This window comes from Acanthisitta chloris, unplaced genomic scaffold, assembly GCF_000695815.1.
Source record: "Acanthisitta chloris isolate BGI_N310 unplaced genomic scaffold, ASM69581v1 scaffold6899, whole genome shotgun sequence".
Taxonomy (NCBI): Eukaryota; Metazoa; Chordata; class Aves; order Passeriformes; family Acanthisittidae; genus Acanthisitta; species Acanthisitta chloris.
This window is the reverse complement of record NW_008693006.1, coordinates 81,004-108,362: the sequence shown is the minus strand read 5'-3', so window position 1 is coordinate 108,362 and position 27,359 is coordinate 81,004. Positions and strand designations below refer to the sequence as shown.

Below are 27,359 nucleotides of genomic sequence, written 5' to 3'. Positions count from 1 at the left end.
AAAGAACATTCTGCCAAGGTAAAGTTCCAGAAGCACTTCTGTCTTCTCCAGGAAAGTGCTTCTTTCTTACTTACCGCTGTAGGAGGATTTTAGATATGTTGCTGCTCAAGTTCCCTTAGAGGTCCAGCTCATCATCTGTACTTGAAGCACATCTGCCGAACATGTGCTGACAGAGAGTTTAACATTGATTTTAGCAGTCATAACCACTTTCCCTCAAAATCATGATCTGAAGTGATTAATTTGTTGTCATTTATATAATAATGCCATCCCCCAAGGACCTTCCCTCATCTCCATTCATCTCTTGGGACTGATTTGTTGATGTGTGTGGATGGGTGATTTTTATGATACTGTGCATAAGCTCTTCAAGGGTCATACCCAGAAAGAGTAAGAGATTCAGTGGTAAATAGGAAAAACTCAGACTTTGTTGTAGTCTGGTTTTGTAAGTTGCACTGATACTCTTAGGGAAACAATAGGACACGTGGGGGCCAGAGGGTGGACAGGCAGAATTGAATGGGCTGATAAATGTGGAAGTTAGAAACAGTGAGTGATGAGAGTAGCAGCTTCTGTTGTGAACAGGATTAGTATCATCAGCCAAGAGTCATGATTCTGAAACTCATTAGGAAGCTCCAAGAGATCAGGACTAAGAGATCAATCTCTCAGAGTTCACTTCTTATGGGTCTTTGTGAAGAAGTTAAGCTTAAAAAGAAATAATCTGTTTGTTTTGCAGTGGTGATTTCCCTTTTGTGCTTAGCATAGATAGATTTAATTTTGGAACATGAACTTAAATGTCCATTAGTGCAGCTATAATAAACATTAATCTGTTTATTCCTTAAGAAGCATGTTTCCTAGAGCCATTCCTTTTGTTCCTTTCTCCACACTCTCTCTTGTCAATCAAATTATCAGCAACAATAATCACAAATCCCATTAGGAACTAATTATATATATGCAACTTCAAGCTAGGTTACCTCTTCGCTAACATTATCTCCAAGATTTTTTACTGCAGTCAGTCCAGCATGCTTCTGGTTCCATTAATTATGTTTACAAACCTTTACAAAGTGTTAAGACCTGGAACTCATCTTAATGATACTCTGCTGCTTCAGAAATAAGAAAGACCTATAAAATGCAGTAACCTTCTGTCTTCAGATGCATTGAACTTTGTCCACCACTCTGATTTCATATCTGCTCAGTTCCTGAGTGACACAGTGAGCTCCCCAAATTATCTTGTTTTTCTTGCTTGAGTATGTGCTGTAACCAGCATTGAAAATAGAGCTGGCAAAAAGTGGATGAAGATAACATGAAGCAGACTGGAGGGTGGGTCATCCTAATGACATGGGATAGATACTTTTGAAAACTGTTACATGAACTCACTTCTTTCCTGAGAAAATTAAGAGAATAGAGTGTAATTCTTCCAGCAGAGACTATGGAAAACAAGGCTTGCGAGACATGATCCACCTTGCAAGGAAACAGTCTATTTCAAATATTTCAGCAAGGTAGTTTTTATATTGTTACAACTGAGATAAAAACTTATATCAACATGTATGTATTGGTTAATTTCTATAATAGTGTGTACTTTTATTTCTTTGCTACATGCATACATTTCTTCCCCAGACATTGATGGAAATTAAGGGAACATTTGCAACTAAGGAGAAGAACTAGTCTATGAAGCTATATCACACTGTAACCTATGTTAAATTGAAGTTTGTAGAATCCACCTTGCTGATTTTAAGTGTTTAATGAACACCTAATAATCTCCTCTCTAGGCAGATACATAACTCATTTTGGATTTAAACACATATATCAGTCGAAGAGTGTGTGTATCTGAAAAGTTCACACCCACAGGGTTACACTTTGTTTCTGTAGTCTGGACAGTTAAGAAAAAATACTATTCTGAAAAAGAAAATGAGAGCAAAACCTTAAAGCTTGATGTTTTCTGTACTTAATTTTAAGAAGTGGTTTTTAAACGCCTTCATCTTTATTGCATTTTACTTGTAAAGCTCTTAATTTAAGAAGCATTCCCAAATCTCCCCTAAATTCTTTCCCTTGCAGGGAGAGCCCTTTTGTGATTGTAAGAGAATGGGACAAAACTCTAGCTGTTTTTATAAACACCTGAATAAACATAGTTTATGTGGAAAATGTTGTTAACATCCTTAGCCAAACCGATGTGACTGGATAAGTAATTCCAAAGTGATTTGAGGTGAATAGAAGACCAGGTAGCTTTAAAGGAGAAAGAAAAGTGTGAGGAGAAAAACTGTAAAACTGAAGATGAGTCTTCACCACTAGTTCTTTCCAATTGTCCATGGCCAGTAGAAATGTTCTCTGAAGCAAAATGCCTTGGGTTGTTGATTTTATGCAGACAGCTTTTATCTTACAAATCAGCAAAGCAGCACCTTCCTTTTTTTTTTTTTTCCCTTTAGAGTCAATTGCTTCTTTATTCATGTCTTTTATAGCCACAGGAATCCATACAAAGTAGGGATAAGTTGTCTAGTTTTCTTTCATGTGTGTTCATGCCTTGCTTCATCAAACCAATATGCTTGCACATGTTGGGAAAGACTGTGAGTTGCTGGTTTTTATAAGGTTGACTTTTAGGTCATTAAAATGTGATGAGTTTGTCATGTTTTTGTGCAATTTAATTTCATTTTTACTTCATCATGTCTCTTCTGAAAACCATTTGAATTTAATACTGACTTCTTTTATTGTGCAGAGCTGGTTATTTGCCTCAGAATATTCCTTTGGAGATTATCAGATACCTTTCAGAGGAAAAGGATTTTCTGCCTTGGCATGCTGCCAGCCGAGCTCTTTATCCTCTGGATAAATTGCTGGACCGCACAGAAAACTACAACATCTTCAATGTAAGGGATACTTTTTCCCCTCTCTCTCTTCATCCATCTGTCCATTCTTTCTTCTTTTTTTTTTTCTTCCTTTCTCCTCTCACTCTCTCATTGCCAAGACTTGAACTGCTTCTCAGTCAGATACTGTAAATGACCTAGGGATACTAGCTTTCTTCCTAATTATTCTTTACTTAAACACTGCAGTTATCAAACTTTGGTTCATTGGCATTTGAACAGTCATAACTGTTGTTTGAGCCATATATGATTAGTAGAAGGAAAGGTAATTGTCCCTCCTGTAAAATGTTATGACAAATAAAGTATTTCACTTCAAAGAGCCAAAGTATTCTATTTCCACATTTTCTCTTTTGAGGAGCTCCATGGTGATATTTACGTTTAGGTTGATGCCCAAGCCCAGCAAGAACACCAAATGCAGGCATAATTGAACAGAAGATGTGCAATGGAAGCAAAGATTTGTAGTCACTATTTCATCCATGGTGAATTCAATGCAGTTACCTTAATTAACAAGAATTAGATCACCATTGAGTCGAACGCCCATTCGTAATTGGATCTGAAGGGACAGCAGTAAGAGCTCACAGTAGATAATTAAGATAGACATGACAAATATTTTACCTGAAATAGTACAAGAATCATAGCTATGCTGAAGCATGGTTTATGAAGTACATAGGATTTGACTGCAATCAGTGACAATTATGAACTCTACGGGTTTTTATTCACTATGAATTTTATGCAGTCTCCATATTTTCCATGACCAAGATACGGCAATTTTATTTAATGTTGTAAAGCCTTCAAATGAAGGAGCTTTGTTAAGCCTGAAATACTTAAAGATGCTTTTTTCTTCTTAAACATGTATTTGTTTGTGTGTATGTGTGACCACAGACACCATGCCCAGAGAGAAGGAATTTAGAAGTGGCTGTATGTGTGCATATATATATAGAAGTACATGCTATATATATGTATGCAAACACACATATACACAGTTACCTGATGACACAGAAAATTATTTTTGTAGAACGTATACTACAGATTAATAAAGACACATTGAAATTTTTATGAACATAGAGCCTAGGCCTACATGCAAACCAGAGCCTTAATGTAAAATGATGTTGAAATGATCTGTGTACTTAGTCTGATGTTAACTGCGTAGAAAAAGTCTTAGGGGTCTGCCATTGCAATTTCACTTTTAAGTATGGTTGTGCAGAGAAAACACAATTTTTAATAAATATAATGAATAAAATTCACAGTCAGGTTATGTTTTATCACTACTGGTGAGAGTTTTGAAAGCAGAGGTGATAGCAGAGGAAATAAAAAGTCTTTTTAGTAACAGAATAGCGTATCTACTAGAGAAAGCTCCACTATGAATCTCCTTTTGTGTTGACGTCATATTTACATGCCCATACATATCTGCAGTAATAAAATAGATACTCTCCTATATGGTTCTGTATATCTCAGTTCTCTTTCAAATTGGCGAATTCTACTGGCAAAAAATTACGCTGAATGAAATCTCAGTGGGTTTTTTCAGATATGTCTCCTGTGTAAAAAGTGGAAGTCGCTAAAATAGATCTTGAGCTTGTTTTATTCTTTAAGTACACCAGGAACCTAAACTTAAAGCATAGTGTCATTAAGTGTACAAAGCTTATTTGCAACCACATTGTTATGTATTCTGAAGTCAATTGGCTGTACTCACATAACGTTTTTGCCATGGCTATGGATATTAAAACAATAGTCTTAAAAGTGAGCGTGCATGGTTTGGTCAAGATTGGCCATAGAGTAGAAATTAGTCTATTGACAGACTTGCAATTTTTCAGCCGAGTATTGTGAGTTCAAAGTAGCATGTAATAAAGATTTTAAGTTGATGGATTTTATAACATTAAATTATCTTATACTAAGCATCTAATCAATAGCTGTTCTACAGATTCTACTATAGTAGTGAAGGAGGATTATAAGTGGACAAGTTGCTTTGCTAAAGGCAATTCAAAATCTTTGGAGTCAGACAATATTTGAGGGCAAAAAGAGAGATAAAACCTTAATAGTAGTGTTTAAATTTCAAGTAAAAAACATTATTAACACTAAATATGTTTTTCTTCTTCCCCTCAGGAGTATATTTTAAGACAAGTTGCATCAATGTATCTCAAACTTGGATGGCCAATGAACAATTTAAACAAATCACTTGTTCAAGCATCATACCAACATGAGTACTGTTATATTTCCTTTTTTATTGTTTATTTGTGGAATATATTTGTAATAATGCACCCTCCTAAAATTTTGTGTCATCTTCAGCATATCATAATTCCCTAGCTCAGTCCCCCTTCTGTTTTTCCTTTCTGAGTTAGAGGGAGAGCGGAAAGATGCTGTGAGATGAATTCTTCTTTCCTAAGTTGAGAAAACATGATCTCCTAGGCCCTGACTTAATATCTTACTGCTCTGGATATTTAAGAACTTGGACTCATGTGACCACAGAGGTCAGGAAGAGTGCATAAGTGTAAATGGGGGCTGGTTTTGGTTCATGACTTTTCTTCAGTTGTTGCAGCAGCTGTAGGTATTAAGTTGACACTGAGCTTTGTATAGCCGGATTGTGTTTGTTATGTTGCCCAACTACTCGTTGCTGTCACTGTTACAAGATACAGCTTTTTGTAAATGTTCAAACACGTACTCGTTGCTGTCACTGTTACAAGATATAGCTTTTTGTAAATGTCCAAACACACTCATCATTGCTTTCTTTAATTTGAACAGAGAGTTGCGTCGGGAAGTCATCATGTTGGCCTGCAGCTTCGGTAACAAGCACTGTCACCAGCAGGCTGCAACGTTAATCTCGGATTGGATTTCTAGCAATAGGAATCGGTAAGCGGAACTAAAATATGAATCTTGCATATCTCCTACTGAGATGCAATACAGCTGGCATACTCTTCCTGTCCTGCCTGCCCCCATCTGCAGTGCCCTGTTTTGCAGAGTGGTATGGGAGGAAGCAGACATTGCTGTCTGTCATTTAAAATTTTTATATATGAGTGGGTAGAGTGGACATAAGTATATGGACATATATATGAGTGGGTGTAGTCTCTGTCCACTCCTGATAAATTGATGTCAAATAATTCCATGCTAGAAGGTGAGAAAATGGATTTTAAGGAGGGATTTAAAGGAAGAAAGATGAGTGAACACTGCATTGGCAGAGAAACATGGAACCTGTGTTAGGACAAGAGAGCAGAAGGTGCTAAGTGATTAAAGAAGTGAGAGAGATTAGAAGGAGAAGGATTGAGAGGTAAGGAAGGAGGTGTAACAATGTGTTTGAGGGAAATGTTGTGAAGTATTTAAGGATGAAGACTTGGTAATTAATGTGATTCAAGAATACATGGGAAAGCTCATGGAAGGTTTGAAAGAGAGGATAATACAATAGCTGATGTCTCGAGAATTAGTAGCACTGCAGTGGTTTTTAACAACAAATACGTAATTTAGGCTGCCCAGACACATGCGTATTCAGCTGAGGCAAGGGAACATGGGCTATGGATAGTGTATGAGGTTTATCTTTTAAAGGCAAGCGTCTAGAAGATACTAAATTGCTGAAAATACAAATTTTTAAATATGTCGTGGTCTACGGACAATGAGGTAAGTGCAGAGTATAGATTAAGACCACAACTTCTTGAGAAAGAACGGTGGATTTTCTGATTGTGTGGAACGTGGGTGTGGAAGTATTTGTATTATACCCATTTGTACATTGCATGATGTACAATTTTGGTTTAAAGGAAAGTATTTTACTTTCAAATAACAAAGAAAAAGTCTTTCATTTTCAGTCCCGGTCTTGTATTAGCTCTGCAGAAGGATCAGATTTCTATAGCTATAAAAGCATGTAGGATTTTTCAAAGACATCTTTGGCTAATCAGGTGTTTGTTTGCAATTAAAATATCTGTCTGTCTTTGTAATCTTTAAAAATCCTTTATAGGCATTCCCAGTTACATAAGTATCTGAGAGTCATTTCAAACCAGCCATGAACTGAGCATGAAAGGAAACTGCATTCCTATAAGACTTTGAAACTTCCAGAAGAAAAATTAGGTTGAAGCTATGACTATGAAATATATACCCCAGCATTTTATATGAATTCTTATCATTGGCAGCAACTATCAGTATGACATGATTCAAAGAGGCAATTAAAGAGAAAGAATCATTGGGAACAGTCTGCAAAAGTAATTTACTCAGATATTCATTTGCAAAATTAGTTACTCAAACCTAGCATTACTTATTAGCATGCACAGCAGTAGATTTTTCAGTGTTAAAAAGCTGTCACCCTGCAAAGCTACCTACCTGGTGTCTTCATACTTTCCAACAGGATTGAGGAAGGACACATCAGAAAAAAAACCACAACAAAACACAAACTTACTGCTTTACTACTAGTAGCAAGAGAGGAAAGGAATAAATTTAAGGAGCCATCTGAAGATTCACCTTAACCTTTCAATGGGGTTCTTCTTGGTAGCAGAAGATTGTGGCTGCCAGTATATGATGAGTATTATGATAAAAGCACCACAGCAGGGCAGAGGAAAAGAAGAACTACTAAGTTAAAGCAGTGCATTTCTCTAAAGGAACTGTGCAGTTTTGAAAAATAGCTGCAACACATAATGTAGTTACAGAATAGAGATTGACAGTCAGCTGATAAATAGAGGCACAACTTGAAAAGGAGACGTGCCTTTATTTATTTCTTAAGTTTGTAAGATTTGTTCAATCTGCCACTCCAGAATCTGCCAGTTGCTCTTCTCAGAGTACTCTCACATCCTGAATTTAACTAATATATGAGCAAGACTCATTTCCTGTCTACTTACATTGAAACAACATTGCAAAGACTACTAGTAATAGCAGCTCAGGAGACATAAAATCAGCTTGTGTGTCACAGTAACAGCATTTGTAGGGATATGTCAATGTTCTCTCAGGAATGTTCAGATCCCTGCTCAATCAGAGGTACCCTATAGCACCTTTCCTCAGTTTAAACCAACTCAGACTGAAATCTGAAAATAAAGGAGAGGCTGTTTACCCTGCTTTTCCACCAAGAAAACAGTGATGATTCTACATTTGGAATTTAACCAGTATGGTGTTTGAGTCATGCTTCTGCCTCTTAGCACTTCAGAGACAATAGCTAGCTCAAGTACAAAGGGCAAGCAGATAAGTACAAGATACATGCAGAGAGCACATCCAACAGTTGCCATTTTGTGTTCTTTCTCATCAATCAAGTGTTTTGCTCAGTTCACTGCCCTTAACAGCTGTTTGTGAATTTGCTGCAAATAGCCACATAGAACCTGTAGGAATCCCTCAGAGCTTGTTTCCTCACAAAGAAGGGGAAACTCATGTTAATCATCTTTCTCCAGATTTCTCTGACAACTGATGAGAATAGCTGGTGACAAGTACAGAAGCTGTATGTTTTCTTGTCTGTTCCACTCCTTACTAGCAATGAGTAAAGCTGTATCTGCTGAAAACTACTGTAAAAGTTCTTGTGCTGCCCTTCCCACTTCTGAAACAGAACCAAGTGATTGACTGATGCATTGCAGAAACCCTGGTGTTGGTGAATTTGCAGAGCACAAAAACAGAGCCTGAGAGCTCAGATATATTTTTAGATACAGATATAATTTGAATTTGACTATGAGAGTAAAAATAAAGGCAAATTTGTAACCTTTCCACCTATCCCCTCCCAGAAAAACTTACTCTGAAGTTGAGATGTTTCATCTAGTGAGCTAATTCACAAGCAGCACATGGAAGGACCACAAGTTCTTCAAAGCAGTAGAGTCTATGGAATTAGGCTTGTGTCCCAAGATTCTAATAAATAGAAAATTAGGGTAATATTAAATTAAAATGTGGTATTAAATACCACATAAATGCACAGGCAGTAAATCATGTAAAGGAGTTTGTTTTCATTGAATAGCAGTTGCTGCAGTTAAAGTTCAAATAAGCATAAGAGAGATTATGCAATTAATAATACTGAAGAAATGCTAAGATTAATAATTTTCTATCCCCATTTTTACTCTATGGCTTTTTAGAAATTCTTTTGAAATGTTTTTTTCTGTTTTACTTCTAGCATTTAATTATGGATAAAGTGTCAGGTAATAAACAAATACAGTAACATCTAACTCTGTTTTACCAGCTTACAGTTGCTGTGGTTTTTAGCAATTATATTTAATCTGGTAGGTCCAGAAATTAATTACCATCTACTCTTCAATGTAGGGAATTGAAATAATCATAATAATCAGACACTGTACTTAGTGATTATATGTTCTTTATTTACTGTGCAAATAATTTGCCACTGTTCACCAAGTAAAATAATGGTCATTCATAGCATAAAACCGGAGGTCCTGTTTATGTTTCAATCACTGTTGAAAAAGCCATTAGATTTCCAACTCTAGCACTGCAGATTTTCTTATGGAATTAATGAAAAAAACCACCTTACATGTGATCTGCAATATTAGCCTCATTGCGTGAAAGTGTAAGTCAGCTGAGAGGCTTTGGAGGCTTGAATATCTAAAGTGACTTAGGTGTTGAAGTTCTTCATTTTTAGATGCCTCGCTCCCAGGGCAGAATCAGATGCTCAGAGTTACACTTCCTACAAGGGGATTTGGGAATCTGTAAATGAAGTCGGTGGCAGCCACTCTGCTGAGTGAGAAGCCTCTTAACATGAGATTTTGAAGCAAAAGTAGGCCCTTTTGGGGTCCAGCACTACAGGTAGAAAGATACCTATATCGAATACAGAAATGATGATCATAGAGTATAGGGTCCTTGCAAAAGTGTCACTAAAGCAGGAAAAGGTCTGCTCCTTTTCTTTTCAAACTCAGCTGGCAGAGAAGCTGCTCTTCAATCCCAGTTTAAACACTAGTGCTGTGCTTGTAGCAGTTTGCTGTGTTTGAGTTTGGTACCTCAGTTCTGTATCCGCCACATGCAGAAAGCAGTTCTGATGATCTGTCTGTGAGGTGTTTGGGACAGTATTAAGACACTACACACACTTTCCTCCTCTAGTTGAAGCTCAGCCACTGGAATTTATTTCATTAGCAAGAGAAATGATACAGCTCTCCAGCCTAAAGGTGAGAGCATTCATCAGAGGGAGAGAGGCTTCAGTACCTGAAATACCAGGATTAGTATGCAAATTAGTATGCATACCAGGATAGTATTTAGGTGGTATTGCTCACTACCACTTATTCAGGGCAAAGCACAATGGATATAACAAGGAACATAACTGAAAAAGAAACTTGGCTCTACAGGGAGCAAACCAAACACATAGCTTCACAAGTAGAAGAGGCTATAAGGAGACATCTGGTTTTACTGGTTCAGGAATTGATATGTTTTAATCCTTGCAATTATTAAAAGAAGAGTGATTATTTCTCTTCACTAAAGATCTGAGATTAGACTTCAAGGTGTGTCTTACAGTCATTTTAATCAATGAATTAAAGTAATTTTACTTTTTTTAATGGCTGATGGGTCCAGCACATTTTGTTTGAAAGTCTGTATTTGTTTCTGACTTGATGGTTGATATGAAGACAAACATTTTGACTCTCTTAAATTTGCTGCTCCTGTACTGGAGCAATGGAAACCCTTGAAACTTTCATGCTGATGTTCAGAAGAATGCAAACAGAGCAGAAAACATATAACCATGTTGAAATTTCCCTTGTAGTCTGAAAATGTAAGGTTACTGGGATTCTGTCAACAGCAGTATGCTCCTGTACAGTAGAAGCTACTGTTGACTGAAAATTAAGATATTTTCTTCTACCTTCATTTAACTGAGCTCATCCCCGTGAAGCTTTCATGTGTGAAGAAATGCATTATTCACAGTCCTTAGATAGAGCAGCATTGTGGTTCAGCCTAAAAAATTAACAAAATTACCATACAATGCCTGCTTGAGCTTAATAATCAGCCTTGTTAACCCCTTTAACCTCCACTGCATCTATTCTGAAAGAAAAACATGTTTCTAAGAGGATTAGCGTTTTCAAACTTCCTGCCTTGTATAGGCTGCATAAATGTGCATTTCTCAGGTTCAAGAAAGAAGGTGTGGAGAGCAGTCTATAAAGTCCTAACAGGACATGTAACAACGGGAAACATGCAAATACACACTATGTTAACTTGAAGCATAGTTTATGCATAGAGACAAACAGGATTTTGCAAACCTCTCTGTGGGTACAGGCATGATCTTCCTGCTACTGTTACCATCCATCAGCTACAGGTTGCCACTTACACATTTCTGTCACCTATGTATGTGTGCTTGCTTGAGGCAAAGTTACACAGGATGACTTAAACATGTGAATATGTGAGAGAGCTGCTTTGAACTGAGACTGCTGAATTTTGCCTTCAGCAGAAAAAGGAGTGCTTGTACTCTGGTTCTGTTAGTAGGGCTGTGGTGATGCTATTCTTCTGCTAACATGCAGCAGTGAGCAGTGGGAGATGATAGTATTGCATCGGACATGGTTACATGGGAATGTTCCTATAAGATGTCAGTGGACCCATTGGAAGGCCCCAGCTAGTCATAGCCACCTCAGTTTGCTCTTACTGTTTTCTTCTTTAGAACTGTAACCATTGCTATTTATTGGTTGCTGTCCTATAAATGGAAACAAAGTGCCTTAATTAATTACCTCAATACCCCTAGAAAACATACAGCAAATGCAATTGATTGATCTTGGCTTCATATCGCTTTGGGGAGATTGTAGGTTTACTGCAATGTTTACTATTTCTACTATTAATCTCCTATCATGAGTACTCTGTGAGTTGTGATGATGTTTGCAGCAGAATGCAGGCTACTGCACTGAATTGGACCCATTCTGTACCCCATGGGTTAATGAGGTTTGCATTTGTCTTTGTGAATGAGGAGAAGTAGAAACTGATGGATGGTCCTGAATGCAAATACAGATATCTTAAATATGTTCTGGTCTTTAATAATCTAGATTGTTCTGAGTAGTCTTGGGGTGCTGAGGTGGGGCCTGAGATCTCTCAAAAGGGAATAAGCCATGAATTTTCCTGTTCAGTCTGTGGGTTTCAAATTAGAACACATCTGTGTGTCATTTTGCATTACAAATTAACCACTTTTGGTTACTAAAAAATCTAATCAAGATCTTGGATGATTGCACCCTAGTACTCAATTACCTCATATAATCTTTTAAAGTGTATTAATGTGGATATGGACTTTTCCAGTGACTTCTGTTTACTATTTCAGAGACTTTTGTCACATTGCTGTGATGGTTAGAAACACTAGTTAATTCTTTATCAGTATTGAGAAAGGTGCAAGTAATGAAGTAAGATGACTTCCTCCATAATTTGAAAGACAGTGATAACCAACAAGCCTAATTTGTAAATCTTGAATCTCCATACGTTTTTTCATTGTGCAGATTTTCTATGTCTTCTGCAGGGAATACTGGATTCATGTCCATCCATCCACCTAAATTGGCAGTGTGCTTACTTGGAGGCACCTTTAACTACTCAATAGAAATGTCACTGGAAAAAGAATGGCAGGAGTGTGTAGGAGACTGTAACATGTCTGTAAATGACTGTCCATAGATCTGATGGAAAGGTAAATAACAAATTACCAGTAATTAATTGAGGTAATTTCAGTGAAGCCTGGCTTAGGTGATAGAAAATCAAATATTTTTCCAAACAAAGCCTTTTTTCTTTGCTTTTCCTCCTCGCTTATTTCTCTCTGTAATTGCTTGAGATAGGTAATTTTATTGCTGTGTTTCACATGGACTCAGTAGTGCTACAGTCTTGCAACAACTTATAAATCTACTGAAGTTTAACCACCTACATAAGTATTTGTGAGAACATGGCCAACAGGTTAATTATTTTTGTTAGTTGCTTGGAAGAGGCACTAGGTTTTTTTCAAGGGCTTGATGCCCACCAGCTATATTTGGAAATCATTAGCAGCAAACATGAAAAAATGAGAGTTATTTTCATTTTTTTCACACATGAGTGTCTGATAAATGTAAAACAATAAAATGAATCCCTTCTTCTGTGTTCTCAACCCCTAGAAGTTTTAATTACTGAAAAAAATTCAGGCATAGCTGTTCATGCATTTTGAAATGTTACTGGAGGTTTGCCAGCTAATGTGAGCCAATGTTGCTGAAGTGATTTAACTAATTAATAGGTTGTTACAACATTTGAGTAGAATCTTGCACTCAAGTCAATAAAACTGTTTAAGGAGGAAGAAAACACTGTTGAATGCGTGAGTTAATCAAGGATTTAGTTCTCTGAAAGACCATCTGGGGAGTATGTCTGAATAGAGAGAGGACTTAATCTTGTAAATGACAAAACTGGACTTTACGGGGCAGCTAGTTCAGGTAGCATTTTTACCTTCTGACCTCTGTGTGTCACCACAGTAAAATGACCCTATATGTAGTGATTATGGATTAGCAGTAATTAATATGCAATCCTTAGGAGTTAGGTAGTCCCCAATTTTCTCATTCAGGAATATCTCCACAACTTTGCAAAACAATTGATCAGAAAGGACCATATTTTTGTTGCAAGAGCTGTCCAGAATGGACAAAGCAAGGCATATCTACTCAGAGACTAGCCTCACAAAGAAATGCTTAACTTATCGCTCGTTCATTAAAATCAGTGTTGAGGAGCTTGAGTGTGCTCTAGTTGCATGTTCGCTCATGGGGTATCTGTGATAGGAAGTGAAAGGAGCAATAGCAGTAACCATCATTTGAGGGATGATGAGACCTGCATGATACCTGAAGCTTGAAAGCACAGGCATCTGTGCATAGCTTTGCCCTAGATACCCTGAGTAGCCACATCCTCAGTTAATATCCCCTGAATTCAATGCATGACAGGCATCTGAATGTCAAGCCCATCAAAGCTCTATGCCTCAATTTTCAAAGGGGAATTCTGCCATTCCTCTTTAGAATGGATATGTGCTATGGATGAGAATCATGCCCTTCTCTGTGTGCACAGTGGTGCGAGCAGCATGACTCCTGGAGTTTGTAATAGGGAATGGGAGTATAAGATTTGGGACTGAAGTTTAAAAAAATTAACTTTGTGTGGTACTCTTCCATATAATAGAATCTGTATTACAAATATGCCAACAAAGTACTAACACTTTCTTCTTATTTCTTTTCTGAGCCTTGAAACCTATTAAACAAGACTATAAATATAGTCATCAGGAAAAATAGGCTTAAGTGTTAATTTGTTGCAAAAATAAAGAATAAAGTTTCTGATTAATTTTCTTTGTCAAATAGTACCCTAAATGGTATTAAATTTGTTACTTAATCAAAGAACTGTCTAAACTGTGTGCATTTACATTTTAAAAAATTAGAACACAATTTGCCTAGAAGATAAATAATTATGGTCCAATTTTATAAGTGTATCTTCAATTGTTGGAACATACTTTAAATAGGAACAAGTATGTACCAATTAATTATAACTTAGAAGATTATTCTTAGTTCATTGTAGAGCTTTATAATTCACTTATCGAAAAAAAAATCCCTGCAAAAGCACAGCACAATTTTAATTATTTTTTTCTGTTTAATTTTTAGCTTTTTTCCCAGATTTTTTACTTTTTAAACACAAGCTCCCTAACTACGTATTTCATTCTCACCATCATATCTCTTAAGCAAGAAAAATGAAGTTATATAAATTGGATCAGTATTCAAATAGAAGCCATTTAATGTGATGCTCTCAAACATTTATCTTGATTCTTCTGAGATACAGCCGTCAATCATATTAGCTCTTTAAAAATGAGAGCAGCTTTGAAGGTCCAGATGATGTTTAATATAACAAGGGGATGTATTCTGCAGTGTTACTACCTAAGCAGTACTGAAATTTTATCCACTCAATTCAGTTAATACAAGGGGCAAACATTCACATGCTGTTCTAGTGCCTTGGAACTGCATTTTTAGAACAGCATTTTCCCTGAAGCTATAATACTAAAAAATCAGTAGACCAGGAAGATTTCGGATATTTAGATAACGATGAAATACACACCCATAACAACTGCATGAGAGAGAAAGCAAAAATCCCCACAAATGGAGAAAATTCAGCTAGAGGACTCTCTGTTGGGGCAATAGTTAAAGAGGAATGACTTTGGGGATATTTGCATTTTCATAAACAATTTTTATTTCCACAAAAAGAACTCCCCTGCCTACAGTCCCGATTACAAGCCTCTAACAGGAGTAGTTTGTAGCATTTCATAGCCATACATTTTGTAGTTCCTGAAGCTAAGCCTTTTAAAATCACTGTTTATTGTGATGTCTTGGTTTGTAGGGGCTGATTTTTTTCACATTTCCCTAATGACTTAGCTTATAGGTACAGACCTGAAGCAATTGATTGGATGATATTGAATAGATCTGTTGCAGCACTGCCAGTATGCTATTACCAATTTAGTGTCAGTAGAGTTTGATTAGCGTGGAACATGGTGACACCTAGGCTATGGTCATGGGACCAGTGCCATCACTGGTCTTAAGTCCTCCTTCCTTCCCAGAGATGCAAATGATCCTGTGCTTACAGACTGCTGTAAAAAAATGGACTAGCTGGGAAAGCCCATTGAATTTATGTGTTTTACTGTAATTTTGAAAAATGTAAACCTTACAAGTGAGGAATGCTGACCATTCTGGGCCTAGACATCCACTTCTAGGTACCTCTGCTGCTGTGACCATACTAGCCAAACACAGAGTTACAGTCCTTCCAGTACACAGTTCCTACCTAAATGAATGGGACAATCAACCAAAAAGGTATTACCCTTTCCACGTACTTTATAGTTCCTCAGAGTATCTGATGGCTGAATCACATCTCTTGCAGTAAACCAAAGATAATATTTCTGCCATCAAAGCTCAGAAAGAACTACAAGTGCTTCTAAGAAAATGATTTAGTGTTTGTGTCAAGATATAAAGCCCTTCCTTCACTGAAATAAGGCTTGACTGGGTCAGTTGTTCTTCATATTCAGGTATCATATAACAAGACAGATTTGAGGCATAAATACCTGCTCCATTGATTTTGGTATGTCTTGATTTTATGTGTTTAAATATGGATCCTTAATTTTCTGCAATAGAATCAGTTATAGTCAGTTTCCTTTGCATCCACTTTTTGAAAGAAAGTTAAACGGGGGAAAAATAAACTGTTGCTATTCATTAATGTTTGAAATACCACAACAAGGGCTTAATGATAGACTTGCAAGTAAGAAGTACAAATTCCATTACAATGAGATGGAAAATCGGAAACATATTCTTCTGAGAAATGTCTAGCTTTACCTGTAGGAATACCCTTTAGCTCACAAATGTTTCAGCTTCTATGCTTGTATAGGAAACGTAAGCAGGGTAGGAAATTGAAAGCCCAGATGAGATCTTTTTAGAAGAAAATGGTACATATGCAAATAATATATCTAGGTCTGAATTTGGCTTCAAGAGGCTGTCATTAAAATGTAGTCTGAGTTGATATAAATTGAGCAGTAATCACAGTTCACAAGTATCATATGGCATAGCTGGTTTTTGACTAGTATTAATATGCTGAAAAAAATGAACAGATCTTTTTATTTTGTTCACTCCTGACAATGCCATGTTTAAGTAGCATGGCCACAGCGCATCCTTCCTTACTTGTATGTTGCTATATGAAGATGGAGCACTTTATAGCACAAGCAAAGAGGAGTTTCTGACTGATGAGCTCCTGTCCTAAAACAGTACTAAGGGCAAAAAGAGGAGATTTGGCATAGAGCCCAGCAACAGAGTGATAAGATCCCGTGCTAATCTGGAGAGTTTATGTTACCTGTAGGTTATGTGGCACATTATGTGTTGATGAACTGGATGACTCTATTTTATAGCCTCCTGACAATGCGACAGTATTACGAAAAGAATGGAAAGCATGTGTGACCCATTAGAAAGTCCTTAGGATGGCCTGGAAGATGTTGGTGGCAGTAAAGAGATTGAAATGTAATTTTCCTAAACAAGATTGCTGTCGCACATTAACTTTGAAGTCTCATAAATGTTCCTCCTCCTGTTTCAGGAGGCTACTTATTTGCCACAATGCTATTACTGATTTCTTTTGTAGAATCCCACTCAATGTGAGAGACATTGTCTACTGTACAGGAGTTTCACTAATGGATGAAGATGTATGGGAGTTCATTTGGATGAAATTTCATTCTACCGCAGCAGTGTCTGAGAAGAAAATATTATTGGAAGCCTTAACTTGCAGTGATGACAGAAACTTGCTCAACAGGTACAAAAATATTATATATCTGAATCTGTTACCAATAATCACTTTAACATTCATGGAATATCACTTGAGCTTTGGCCTAAATAAAAGAACTTTGCTTTTCAGGCATATGCTTACTGTCTGTTTAAACCATCTTACACTTTTACATTAATGCATATGAAATTTGGCGCATATTATATTTTTCACTTCCAAATTTTCCTATGTTAATTTGAAATGTTTGAAATCCTATAATCATTAGTGGTATTTGTTTGCTAGCATATCCTTTATGTCTGATCTTAGAGATTTCATAAAAATGCACACATAAAGTTCCACTCAGCTTTTACTGAAATCCTTTTACATCAAGATGTGTCCAGTCTTTGGAATCATACAAATAAGCCAGTCAACTCACTTGGAGACTTAAACAAACCATTTTGCAGTGATTTTTTTTTGTTCTGAGAGTTCTCTAATATGCTGATGTTAGACTGTGTGTTGGTGAAACTAAATAGGATTTTTTTTCTTGTTTCTCCCACTAGACTTCTGAATTTGTCTCTCAACTCAGAAGTTGTCCTGGATCAGGATGCAATTGATGTGATAATCCACGTAGCTCGAAATCCACATGGAAGGGATCTTGCTTGGAAGTTTTTCAGAGAAAAATGGAAAATATTAAATGCTAGGTAAAGATAAAAAGTAGATTTATTTTCATTTTCTCATCTTGATATTATTCATGTAAGTATTGTATATGTATGTATTCATTTAAGTTCCTGAATCTAGTCCATTCTCTTTTAATTCATAAATGGAGATGTCTCTAAATATGAAATACCTACATAATGAGTCATAAATGCATTTATTCATGGGTTATCACACACATACGTAGAGACATTTGTCTCTTAGCGATCATCTATATATATGACTGTATTGTGTCTGTGCTTATGATAATGAATTCTATCTATATGTCAAGTGCTGCAGTTCTACTTTTACATAGATAAAAAGCAGCAGTTCCCAGTGGAATTTTGCTGATTTGAAGTCTGATAGAAAAAATAATCTTTTTAAGAATGTTATTTCAACTGTGAGAAAAAAAACACCAAACCCCTTTTGAAACACTTCCATTTTCAAAAGGATGCTAATATGGTGTCATCTCCTTTCTTTCCACTCTGTGTTTCAGGTGAGTTTCAAGTAATAGAGGAGCAACATTTTGAATTAAAAATAGATGAACAGAAAGGAGACAGGGTTGCTCCTTACACCTGGTTCTCTTTCTCTTTGAACAAGTGCTACATGCTCCTACTCAGAAGCCCAGTCAACATTTTAAAATCCTTTTTGATAAAGATTTTGATATTAATTCAATGAATGGCAAATTTCTTTAGTTCTTTAGGACAGCCTGAGGGCCTGAAAGATTGCACAGCAACTCATCTGATACTGACAGATTAGAAGGGACTACAACTCCAATGAGGTTCAGGTTCTTAAAGACACCTCACACCAGGCCACTCCTGTGGTGCTGGCAGAAAAGGTATTGAAGATCTGTTCCATTATGGACTTGTGAGGAGCCAACTAGTGTGCCACAGAATAATGGAAATTATATATTTAGGATACTGTATTTAAGCAACTAAATCCCAGGGCCTGATGAATACAGGTACAAACTTGCTATGGGTTTCACAACATCAAAATAAGAGTGAAGGAAATTCAGACACTGCAACTTCCACAAAAATTCAAAAAGATGTTCATGTTGGTTTGGATAATACTTTATAGTATAGTGGGTTTTTAGTAGAATTTCAGCTGGGAAAATAGGTTTGAGCTGGAATTGGTTTTAGAAGTTTATATTGCAGGAGCATACTTCTTAAAAGCCATTTCCAAAAAAGCTTTAAGAGTGCTGAAGAGTTAAAAAATTAAAAATTCTCTGCTTCTGGTGTGTGATTATTCCAGAAACTGGACTTTCACAGAGAAAGTGGATGGCAGACACGTTACTGTTATGCAGCCTGGTGCAGAGGGCAAATTAATTTTCAGGTTCCTCCAGGGATTTGTAGAGTTTATGCATAAATCTACCAAATCTGCATTGCTACAAACACACATGCAGTAGTTGTGTCCTGTCATATCAAGTATGTTTATCTGACAACCTAGCTAACGTCTGTGATTTTAGATGTGGACCAGGTCTTAACCTTGTGTAGACAAATAGACAATATTGTCTTTGTGTAGATAAATAGACAATATTTAGAAAACTCTGCCACATGCCAAATTTTTTATGTATTTTTATTTTAAATAGCTTAACTTCATCTAGAAGTTGAATTGTATTTGTTTCACTTGCTTGGAATGCATCATTTTGTAAGCTGAATTCCTAGCAATCAGCAACACCTCATCCAAAACCTATTATTGCCCTTTTATTTTAATAAGAAAATAACAGAGAATATGTCTTTTTGCCCAACACTGTCTTTGTGTTGTCTTCATTCAATTTGATCTCCAAACACAAGTCAGGTCCACCAAAAGATTGCAGCAGTTGGTTTTTCTAAAAGTGACATCCAATTGAGTTTCTATCGGTCACCAAAAGATTCAATGTAGTGGAATGAATTAGTTAATGCAGGATGTACTTATGTGATGAATATTGCAAATAACATTGCTTTGTAATCATAGATTAGAACCTTTTAAATGAGACTTTGAGAGGGTGGAATTAGTCTAACACCTTGTCCCTTAATGTTCAGTGAAACAGTGACATGATAGCATGCAAAATTAGGCTTCTGATTTAAGCTTGCCACACTACTACATTTTAAAAATATAAGCTTTATTGTAGAGTTCTAGTTCTAGGAGGACATGGACCTGTTGGAGTGAGTCCCAAGGGCAGCCACAATGATGATCCAAGGGCTGGAGTATCTCTCCTATGAAGACAGGCTGAGAGAGTTGGCAGTGTTCAGCCTGGGGAAGAGAAGGCTCTGGGGACACCTTATAGCACCTCACAGTACCTAAAGGGGCCTGACAGGAAAGCTGTAGAGGGACTTTTCACAAGGGTATGTAGTGATAGGTCAGAGGGGAATGGCTTCAAACTGAAAGAGGGAAAGTTTAGATTAGATAATTGGAAGAAATTATTTACTGTGAGGGTGTTGAGGCACTGTTAGATGGGGCTTTGAGCAGCCTGGTCTAATGAGAGATGTCCCTGCCCATGGTAGATGGATTGGAACTGGATGGCCTTTAAGGTGTCTTCTATCCCCAAGCATTCTTTGGTTCTGTAATTGAAGTATACTCTGTCCCAAGGCATCCTGTTTCTACAATTATAATTTATTATTTAATTTGATTAAATGAAAATACTTTGTACAAAACATTAATTTAATAAGGTGATATCTCAGTGGTATTTTCCATTTAATTTTTTGTAAGAGGTGTTGATGTTTCAGATAATAATATGAAATAGCTAAGGGGGATTAAATTATAATGCTATTTCCTCTTACTGTAAAACACAGCATGTCAAGGCATTAGAGTTGCCACAAAAATATTGTTATTGTTAATTGTTAACCCTTCATATTTTTACAGTATATTATTAATGCCACCCCTGGAGACAGAAAATTAGAAATTATTATCCCTGCCTACATCAAGCACCAAGTGTTAAAAATGTGGCTACACTTGCAGTTTAATATATTGTTAACCCTTCATATTTTTATAGTATGTTCATACTCGTGTAGTCCAGAACATACTGATAATGTGTAAAGTCTTCAAAATCACTCATATAATTTATAAAGGTGACTTAAAAATTGAGGTGCCTAGCAAGTCTTTAGTGAGAAATCTCTGTGACTTAGACTACTAAAATTCTGCAGAAGAGAATTGAAAATACTATGCTTGAATCCTGTTATCTGATCATGCACTACTTTGTTTCTTAAAGCATTTTCATCCTGTGTGCACCTGTGTCTGTGTATGAAAATTTAATCCATCAGCTGCCTTTAAGAATTCCTTCATTTTCAAGTGCTGAATCGTTTGTCAGCATTTGGGAATTTGACAGTATTTAGGAAGGCATTTAAATGGACTATGCTGCCTCTCAGGTTTGCACAAGTGAAAAGCCTGTACAGATGTGGGGCAGTGGAGGTTTACATCCTCAGAAGGAAAGGAGCAGGCAAAGAGCCTCTGTCTCCAGGATGTGTCCAGGCAGTTCAGGCGTGTAAGGTCCAGGTTCTGCAGTGCTGTTGGCTTTCCTTTGAAGGATGAGAAAACTGACGCTTGCACGACCAAACACTTTTCCTATTTATTCTTATGTTTCACACCTGCAAAATACTGTTTTGGAAGGAAAATTCTAGAATTTTTGCCAGCAAGCTCATGTAGAAATTGCCATTAATGGCTGACTTTTTACCAACTATGTGTAATGGGCAGTAATCAGCACAGGTAAGCTCAAAAGTATAATTTTCAGTGCAAGGAATTCTGTTACTTCTTGTTTGCACTGTGGCTACAATACAGACTGCAAGAAAAATAAAATCCTTGCAGCTGTTTTTATGAGGTTGCATCTCTAAAGTGGATTGGTAACCTTGTCAAAAGACCCCATCAAGAGGAGCTTCCAGTTTTCCAAACAGTCAATTATGTCTAAGCTGAGACTGTAATCATAAAGGGCTTTGTTAGAAAGCCTAAACGTGCTTAAAAGACCATGAAATCCATACTTCCCATAGGAGACATTTGGCTCTGGATGTCTGTATATGCCAGTATGACTGAAGTTTTGGGAAAAGAGATGTACTTGCTGAAATACCCATGAATAATTCAGTTATTAGTGGTCAGGGAGTGGGATTTTTGATACCTCTGAGTTTGTTTCTCTTCACATAAGCTTAAGATAGCAAAAACAGTGTCTTCTCAGAGAGAACCTAGTTCTCTTCTATCTCCATCTTTCTATCCCTCTGACTTCAGCTATCCCTCTCTTTCTTTCTCCTTCTTTCTCCTCTTTGAAAGAACTGTGGCTTAGATTACCTAAGCATTTAAAGGTAATTAATTTGGTATTAATAGAAGCAGAATAGAAAGCTGTGACTGCACTAGTTCATTTCACTTTGAATTTTGAATTCCTTCTACAAATCAGTTTGTAAAAGTGGAGTATGAACTGAATTTTTCCCCCAGATAAACTTAATTGCAGTCAAGTCTTCCACATGTCAGACAAGAGGGTTGGATTCCCTATCTGAAAAACAGACATGTTCAGATTCTCTAGATACTGCTTTGGATATATGTGCAGATACAGATAAGGATAACTGTTTGTCAAGTGCCTTTTACTGTGCTGAATGACATCTAACTTGAACTAAAGACTTGCTTCCAGTTTCCAGTGGAATTACATTCTTCATACTAGAGACTGAAAAAAGCCCCAAACAAAACAACAAACCCCACAAACTATTCCAACATGAAATGTAAAATTTCAGGAGTGGTCTGGTTAGTCTTGTATGTGATGTAGATGCTTCATTTGGAGAATTGAAAAAACCTTGTAGAAAAGCACATGAACAGGAGGATTTGAATGGCCATGTCTGCTGAAGGTCATTCTGATTGCTACTGACTATCCTTTAAATATTCCTTGCCTAAGCTTTCAAATCTTCATTCCAGGTTGGTTCTTTGAAGATGCTACATCCATTGCCCAGGGGATTATTTTAGCAGCATTATTCTCTATCAGTATTATTTATTTTAATTATCAGGTACTGGAACAAGAAAATTCGATTCAGTTCACTTATCAAGAGGCTATTTGTAATGTAGATGAGGTGAATGAATACAAAATGCAGAGAAGGCTGCAGCACTTCAAAAAGTCTGTTTTAATGGTACAGCTAGATGGGTTCCTCAGAATGCTTCTCCATAGTTGCTGCTCTGCTCCTTCGTGGCACTTGTATTTTGCTGTAATTACGGGGAAAGCTGTTCTGTTAAGCATGAAGTGTTCTTGTAGTTTGCTCCTCTTCTCCTCTGGAGCTCTCATCTGTGTCTGTGGTTAAGCCAGTTCTGCTTAATAGCATCTGACTTAAAATAACTACAAATATTTCAGCCTAGAAGAAGGTCTCAGTCTAGGTTTTTAGCATGAAACACTGGAATACTATTATCCAGTTGCAGTGTTATTCCCTTGATTCCCCAGAATCAGTCCCGTGCTTTCTTCCTTGCTTACTGAAGACTTCTTTCTAATTTTCAGCTGGCCTGGCACTTGAAGTAACTCTCTGTTACATCTTCTTTTTGTCCTTGCAGGTATGGAGAAGCATTATTTATGAATTCAAAGCTTGTCAGTGGGGTCACAGAATTCCTCAATACTGAAGGAGAGCTAAGAGAGGTAATTTTTAAATTACTTTCAGCATGTGAGGCTATATTTGTCATAAGCGTGGAGTGGGACAGGAACAATAATAAGGTTGTCCAGGCAATCTGGTTGCTCAATTGGAGTCAAAGGCCCAAATGCCCATGTAGTGGGGCAGCACAAGGAAGAGGAGCAGATTGCTAAGGTACATTGAGTGTGTAGAGGTGGTGTCAGGAGAGGGATTGCATAGACGCTTCTTTGGACTTAGCTGGGTATGAAGTTTTGTTTTTTCTCTTGACAATTTGTGGAGAAACTAAAGGTGAGATATTTCTGTCCACATTACTTTATGCTGCAGAGGGCAGCCCTTGTAAACCTCAGGGTTGAAAGTAGAAGCTGCCAGTACATTCTCCATTTTTCTTTCGCTTACAGTATTTTCCATGTGAGAAGAGCTGTTAACTGAATGTGCTGGCCAAATGACACCACAATAGTTTGTTCTAAATGCTAAGTACTTCTTACTTAGATTGAAAAGATTACTCATTTTAACTTAACATCTGTCCTGACTGAGTTAGTTGTGCACTTGTGTTATGCCCTGCTTAGCAGCTGCTCAACATTGCTCCAAATGGATCCAATGATTCTTATGCAGTACAATCATCATTACTTGAACTCTTCTGTGTTGTTATATTTTGCATCCAACCATTTGTCTGCACTCAAGTCTAGCAGCCTCAGGAACTTAAGGAAGAGCCACAGCTGCTTTCCTCAAAACTACCCAGGTGGGAATGACAGTGCTAGCCAGATTTGAGTGTCTGCCCTGTGCAAGGAAACCTTCTGTACTCTTAGTTTCCACCTCCATGAGAGGATTTGCAAGTTTCCTGTTTATAATTTCCTAAAAGAAACTGGCCTTGTAAACATTTTGGTATAAAAAGTACAGAGATCAGGTAAAGTCTGATTTTGGTAGTTTCCAAGTCTATGCTTTTAACTGTCCATGCTTTTAACTTTCCATGCTTTTAACTGTGATGCGAATGAGACAGTTACAGAATCAGCCTTTTCAGTTTTGAGGCCATGCACAAAGAGATGTGGCTGTAAGTCAGATTATAATAAGCAAGGTGAATTTGGTGTCGCCAGGAAACAAAAGTTAAATGGTTACGCAAGTCAACATAACCTACAATCTGCTGTGCTGATCAGTCTTGCAATTCTGATTTAACAGTAATTCAAAGTACACCAGTGCCATCAGCTGTAATATTCCAGGTGATGGTGATATAATTTGAGCACACACAAGAACAGAAAAGGGACCTTTTCTTCCAGGTGATGGTGATATAATTTGAGTACACACAAGAACAGAAGAGGGACCTTTGCAATCTGCAGAAAGAAAGATCAAAGTTTTTGCATGTAGGAAGCAATCTGTTGCAGGCATTCAGCAATTGTCAAATGAGTGTCTACTTGCTATTTTGCCATTCTCTTGACATTGTAACCATCCCTCCCTTTTTTCAATAACCTACCTATCATCAAAAGGGTTCTGCAAATCAAAATGAAATAAACTTGCTGTGAAGCTTGATAAAACCAAAGGGCATCAGGTCTGCCTTCTGCGGATATTTGCATATAAACCTGAATTAGAAGGAATTTCAGTGCTTCCAGTTTGGTTTCTTGGGTAGAAATAAAAGTTTAGAGCAGCCATCTACACAGTGCAGCAGCTGAGCTGCAGGAGGGAAGGAGGTAATGATATTAATGTGATCCAGCACTGACATGGCAATATCTTCCAGTGCAATGTGAAGCAGTTGCATCACATTTAATTGACAGTCTGCTGTCTTATTACATTTCCTATTAAATCTTTCTACCTGGTAATACATTTGCTTCTACAGTGATTGTGAAGGTTTGTTCTAAATGCTTGACTTATTTGTGTGAACTGGAAGTATTTGCTTTCTTTAGTTCCTGCAAATTTAACCTGTTAACTTGTATTTCCAGCTAAAGAACTTTATAAAGAGTTATGAAGGGGGAGCTGCTGTCTCTTTCTCTCGTGCCGTGGAAACAGTGGAAGCCAATGTGCGGTGGCAAAGGCTTTATAAGGAAGATCTATTTCAGTGGCTAAGAAAATCCTTGACACACTAATCTGTCTTTAACATGACACACTGCTAGAGAAAGAGGAGACATTTTAGAAGTGTTCAACATTAAAGTCATGAAGACAAGATCAGATTGCAGGGATAAAGGAATTTTTTTTATATTGTGGGTTTTTGTTTTTACACTGAGCTCTTGTGAAATTATCAAGAAGATTTTCAGAAGGGGAGATCATGAATGCTTGTGAAATCCAGTCCTCAATGTGCACAACCAAACGTTACTAAGTGGTGCATGTAAATGTTGGAGAAAAACAAACAAAAAAAATCCTTCAAAGACTATTTTGTGCATGCTTGTACTGTCCCTGCCTCTATTTTAGCATGCTTTTGTATAGCAGCCACATTTTGTATGTGAGTTCGAGTTACATCAAATTTGGGCATTATACAAAGCACAAAGACTATCTACGACAATCAGTGTTTCAATGAACTAAAGGAAAGCAAGGAGAAGGAAACACAGAAGGCTTCCAGCTTGGGGCAGTATGAGATGTAAAGTCAACTTTGCCACTCACTGCTGGTTCATCTACCACTCAGCTTGTGTCTTAATAATCACAAAGATGTCAGCTCATTTTTTGAGTTGGCAGTCATATCTGCAGTCTCCATATTCCTGTGGGAGAGGAGAAAGAGAATGGGGCAAGGAGAGAGGAGAGAGAGCAAATGAGAAGGACATCATTCCTGTATTGTAATCGTGTACATTTGTTCACTACTGATCATTGAAACAGTGTAGTTCTAGCTGTGAGTGGGTGCAGTGTTGGACAGGAACATTGCATTGATTTCACAGAATCCATGAACCACCTCTTCTCAGCTATTTTACAAGGCAGTGACCCATGATGGGTCACCCAGCCTGCGCAGTAGTAAGTTTTGTAGCTGATAGTGTACAGGTATTATAAATAAACATAAGATTCAAATTTAAATTAGCAAAAAGGGAGAATATCTTGCATGCAAAGACTCAAAATTACCCAAGAGGGCTGTCTTGCATGTGATAGACCAGCCTCTGTCATGATTTATTATGGTAGACAGGTCAGATTCTCTGTGTGGACAGTATTTTTGCAAATATGGGATGTACCATTTATGCCGTCATAGAAAAGTGAAACATAGAGAAAGTGAGATGTGTATTTGTGTTTACTTGTACTGACTAATGCTGAGAACACAGTTTTCTTTCTTTTTCCTTGCATTTCACATAGACTTTTGTAGATCAGTGATGTTTTTCTTAATCATGTTTGTTTCCTCTCAATCCTTAATGTGAAAGATCAGTGACACAGTGGACTTGTACAATGCCTATCTGCACCACTGAAGCTAAATGTTGAGGATAAAACTGATGGGGGCCAAATACTCTCCCATGTCTACACTGTGGAGAAAACACCACAAAACTACAGAGAGCTTACAGGAGACAGATTGCAGCAGCGTCAGAGGTAGAATGTAGATGTGCAACAGTGTTTGTTTATCCTGTCCCAACCTATCCCAACCATCTGATCACATCATGGCCCTGAATACTGAGAACACATAGCCAGCCAGAGTAGAGAGCAGCCGTTTTATCTGGTTGTTTCCTTCAGAAGGCATGGAAGTTACTAACAGTTTCTTATCTCCAGTATTTGGAATGCTAGTGCTGAAAGAACCAAACCCAAGGGTCTATTTTTAGAGTTCTGTGAAGACAGTATTGTTTCCTGGGCTGTCATTCCCATGGTACTCTGCTCCTCAAGAACTGGTAGAACCATCCCATAACTAAAGTCTTGTACCTATTTTTCACCTATCATTGTGTGTCTTTTACTGTGCAGAGGAGGTTGGTTGTGGATTGGGTGCATGAAATCCTTGTGTGGGCATTTGCTTGGCTGTTCAGTGCCATGTAGTCCCACATGTTAGTTTGACTCATATATAACCAAAAGAAGAAGGAATCCTGTGCTCTTGTACAGTTAACTCTTTGCCTTATAGTAAGCCCTAAACCTTTGTGCTATGTTGCAGTGCTAGTGAACCTAATGCCCAGAGACATTATCATGTTGAAGAGTGAAATCCTCCTCCTCCTATGTATTTTACCTACCTCACAGGGGTGTTGTGAGGCTTGACTCATGTTAGCAAAGCACTTGAATATCCTCT

General features: G+C 37.3%; 1 protein-coding gene across 1 annotated transcript in view; it reads left to right on the top strand.

The window, feature by feature from the left end:
* LOC103810015 (thyrotropin-releasing hormone-degrading ectoenzyme-like) overlaps positions 1-25,667 on the top strand; it is a gene marked incomplete at its 5' end in the record, with an annotated part of 65,741 nt that extends 40,074 nt beyond the window's left edge. The window contains 7 exons of the mRNA XM_009082897.1: positions 2,702-2,849; positions 4,944-5,041; positions 5,580-5,687; positions 16,827-16,994; positions 17,504-17,644; positions 23,124-23,205; positions 25,126-25,667. Of these exons, the coding sequence (XP_009081145.1) occupies positions 2,702-2,849; positions 4,944-5,041; positions 5,580-5,687; positions 16,827-16,994; positions 17,504-17,644; positions 23,124-23,205; positions 25,126-25,269 (889 nt within the window). The remainder of the gene's footprint in view (positions 1-2,701; positions 2,850-4,943; positions 5,042-5,579; positions 5,688-16,826; positions 16,995-17,503; positions 17,645-23,123; positions 23,206-25,125) is intronic.
* Between the last annotated feature and the right edge of the window lie 1,692 nt (positions 25,668-27,359).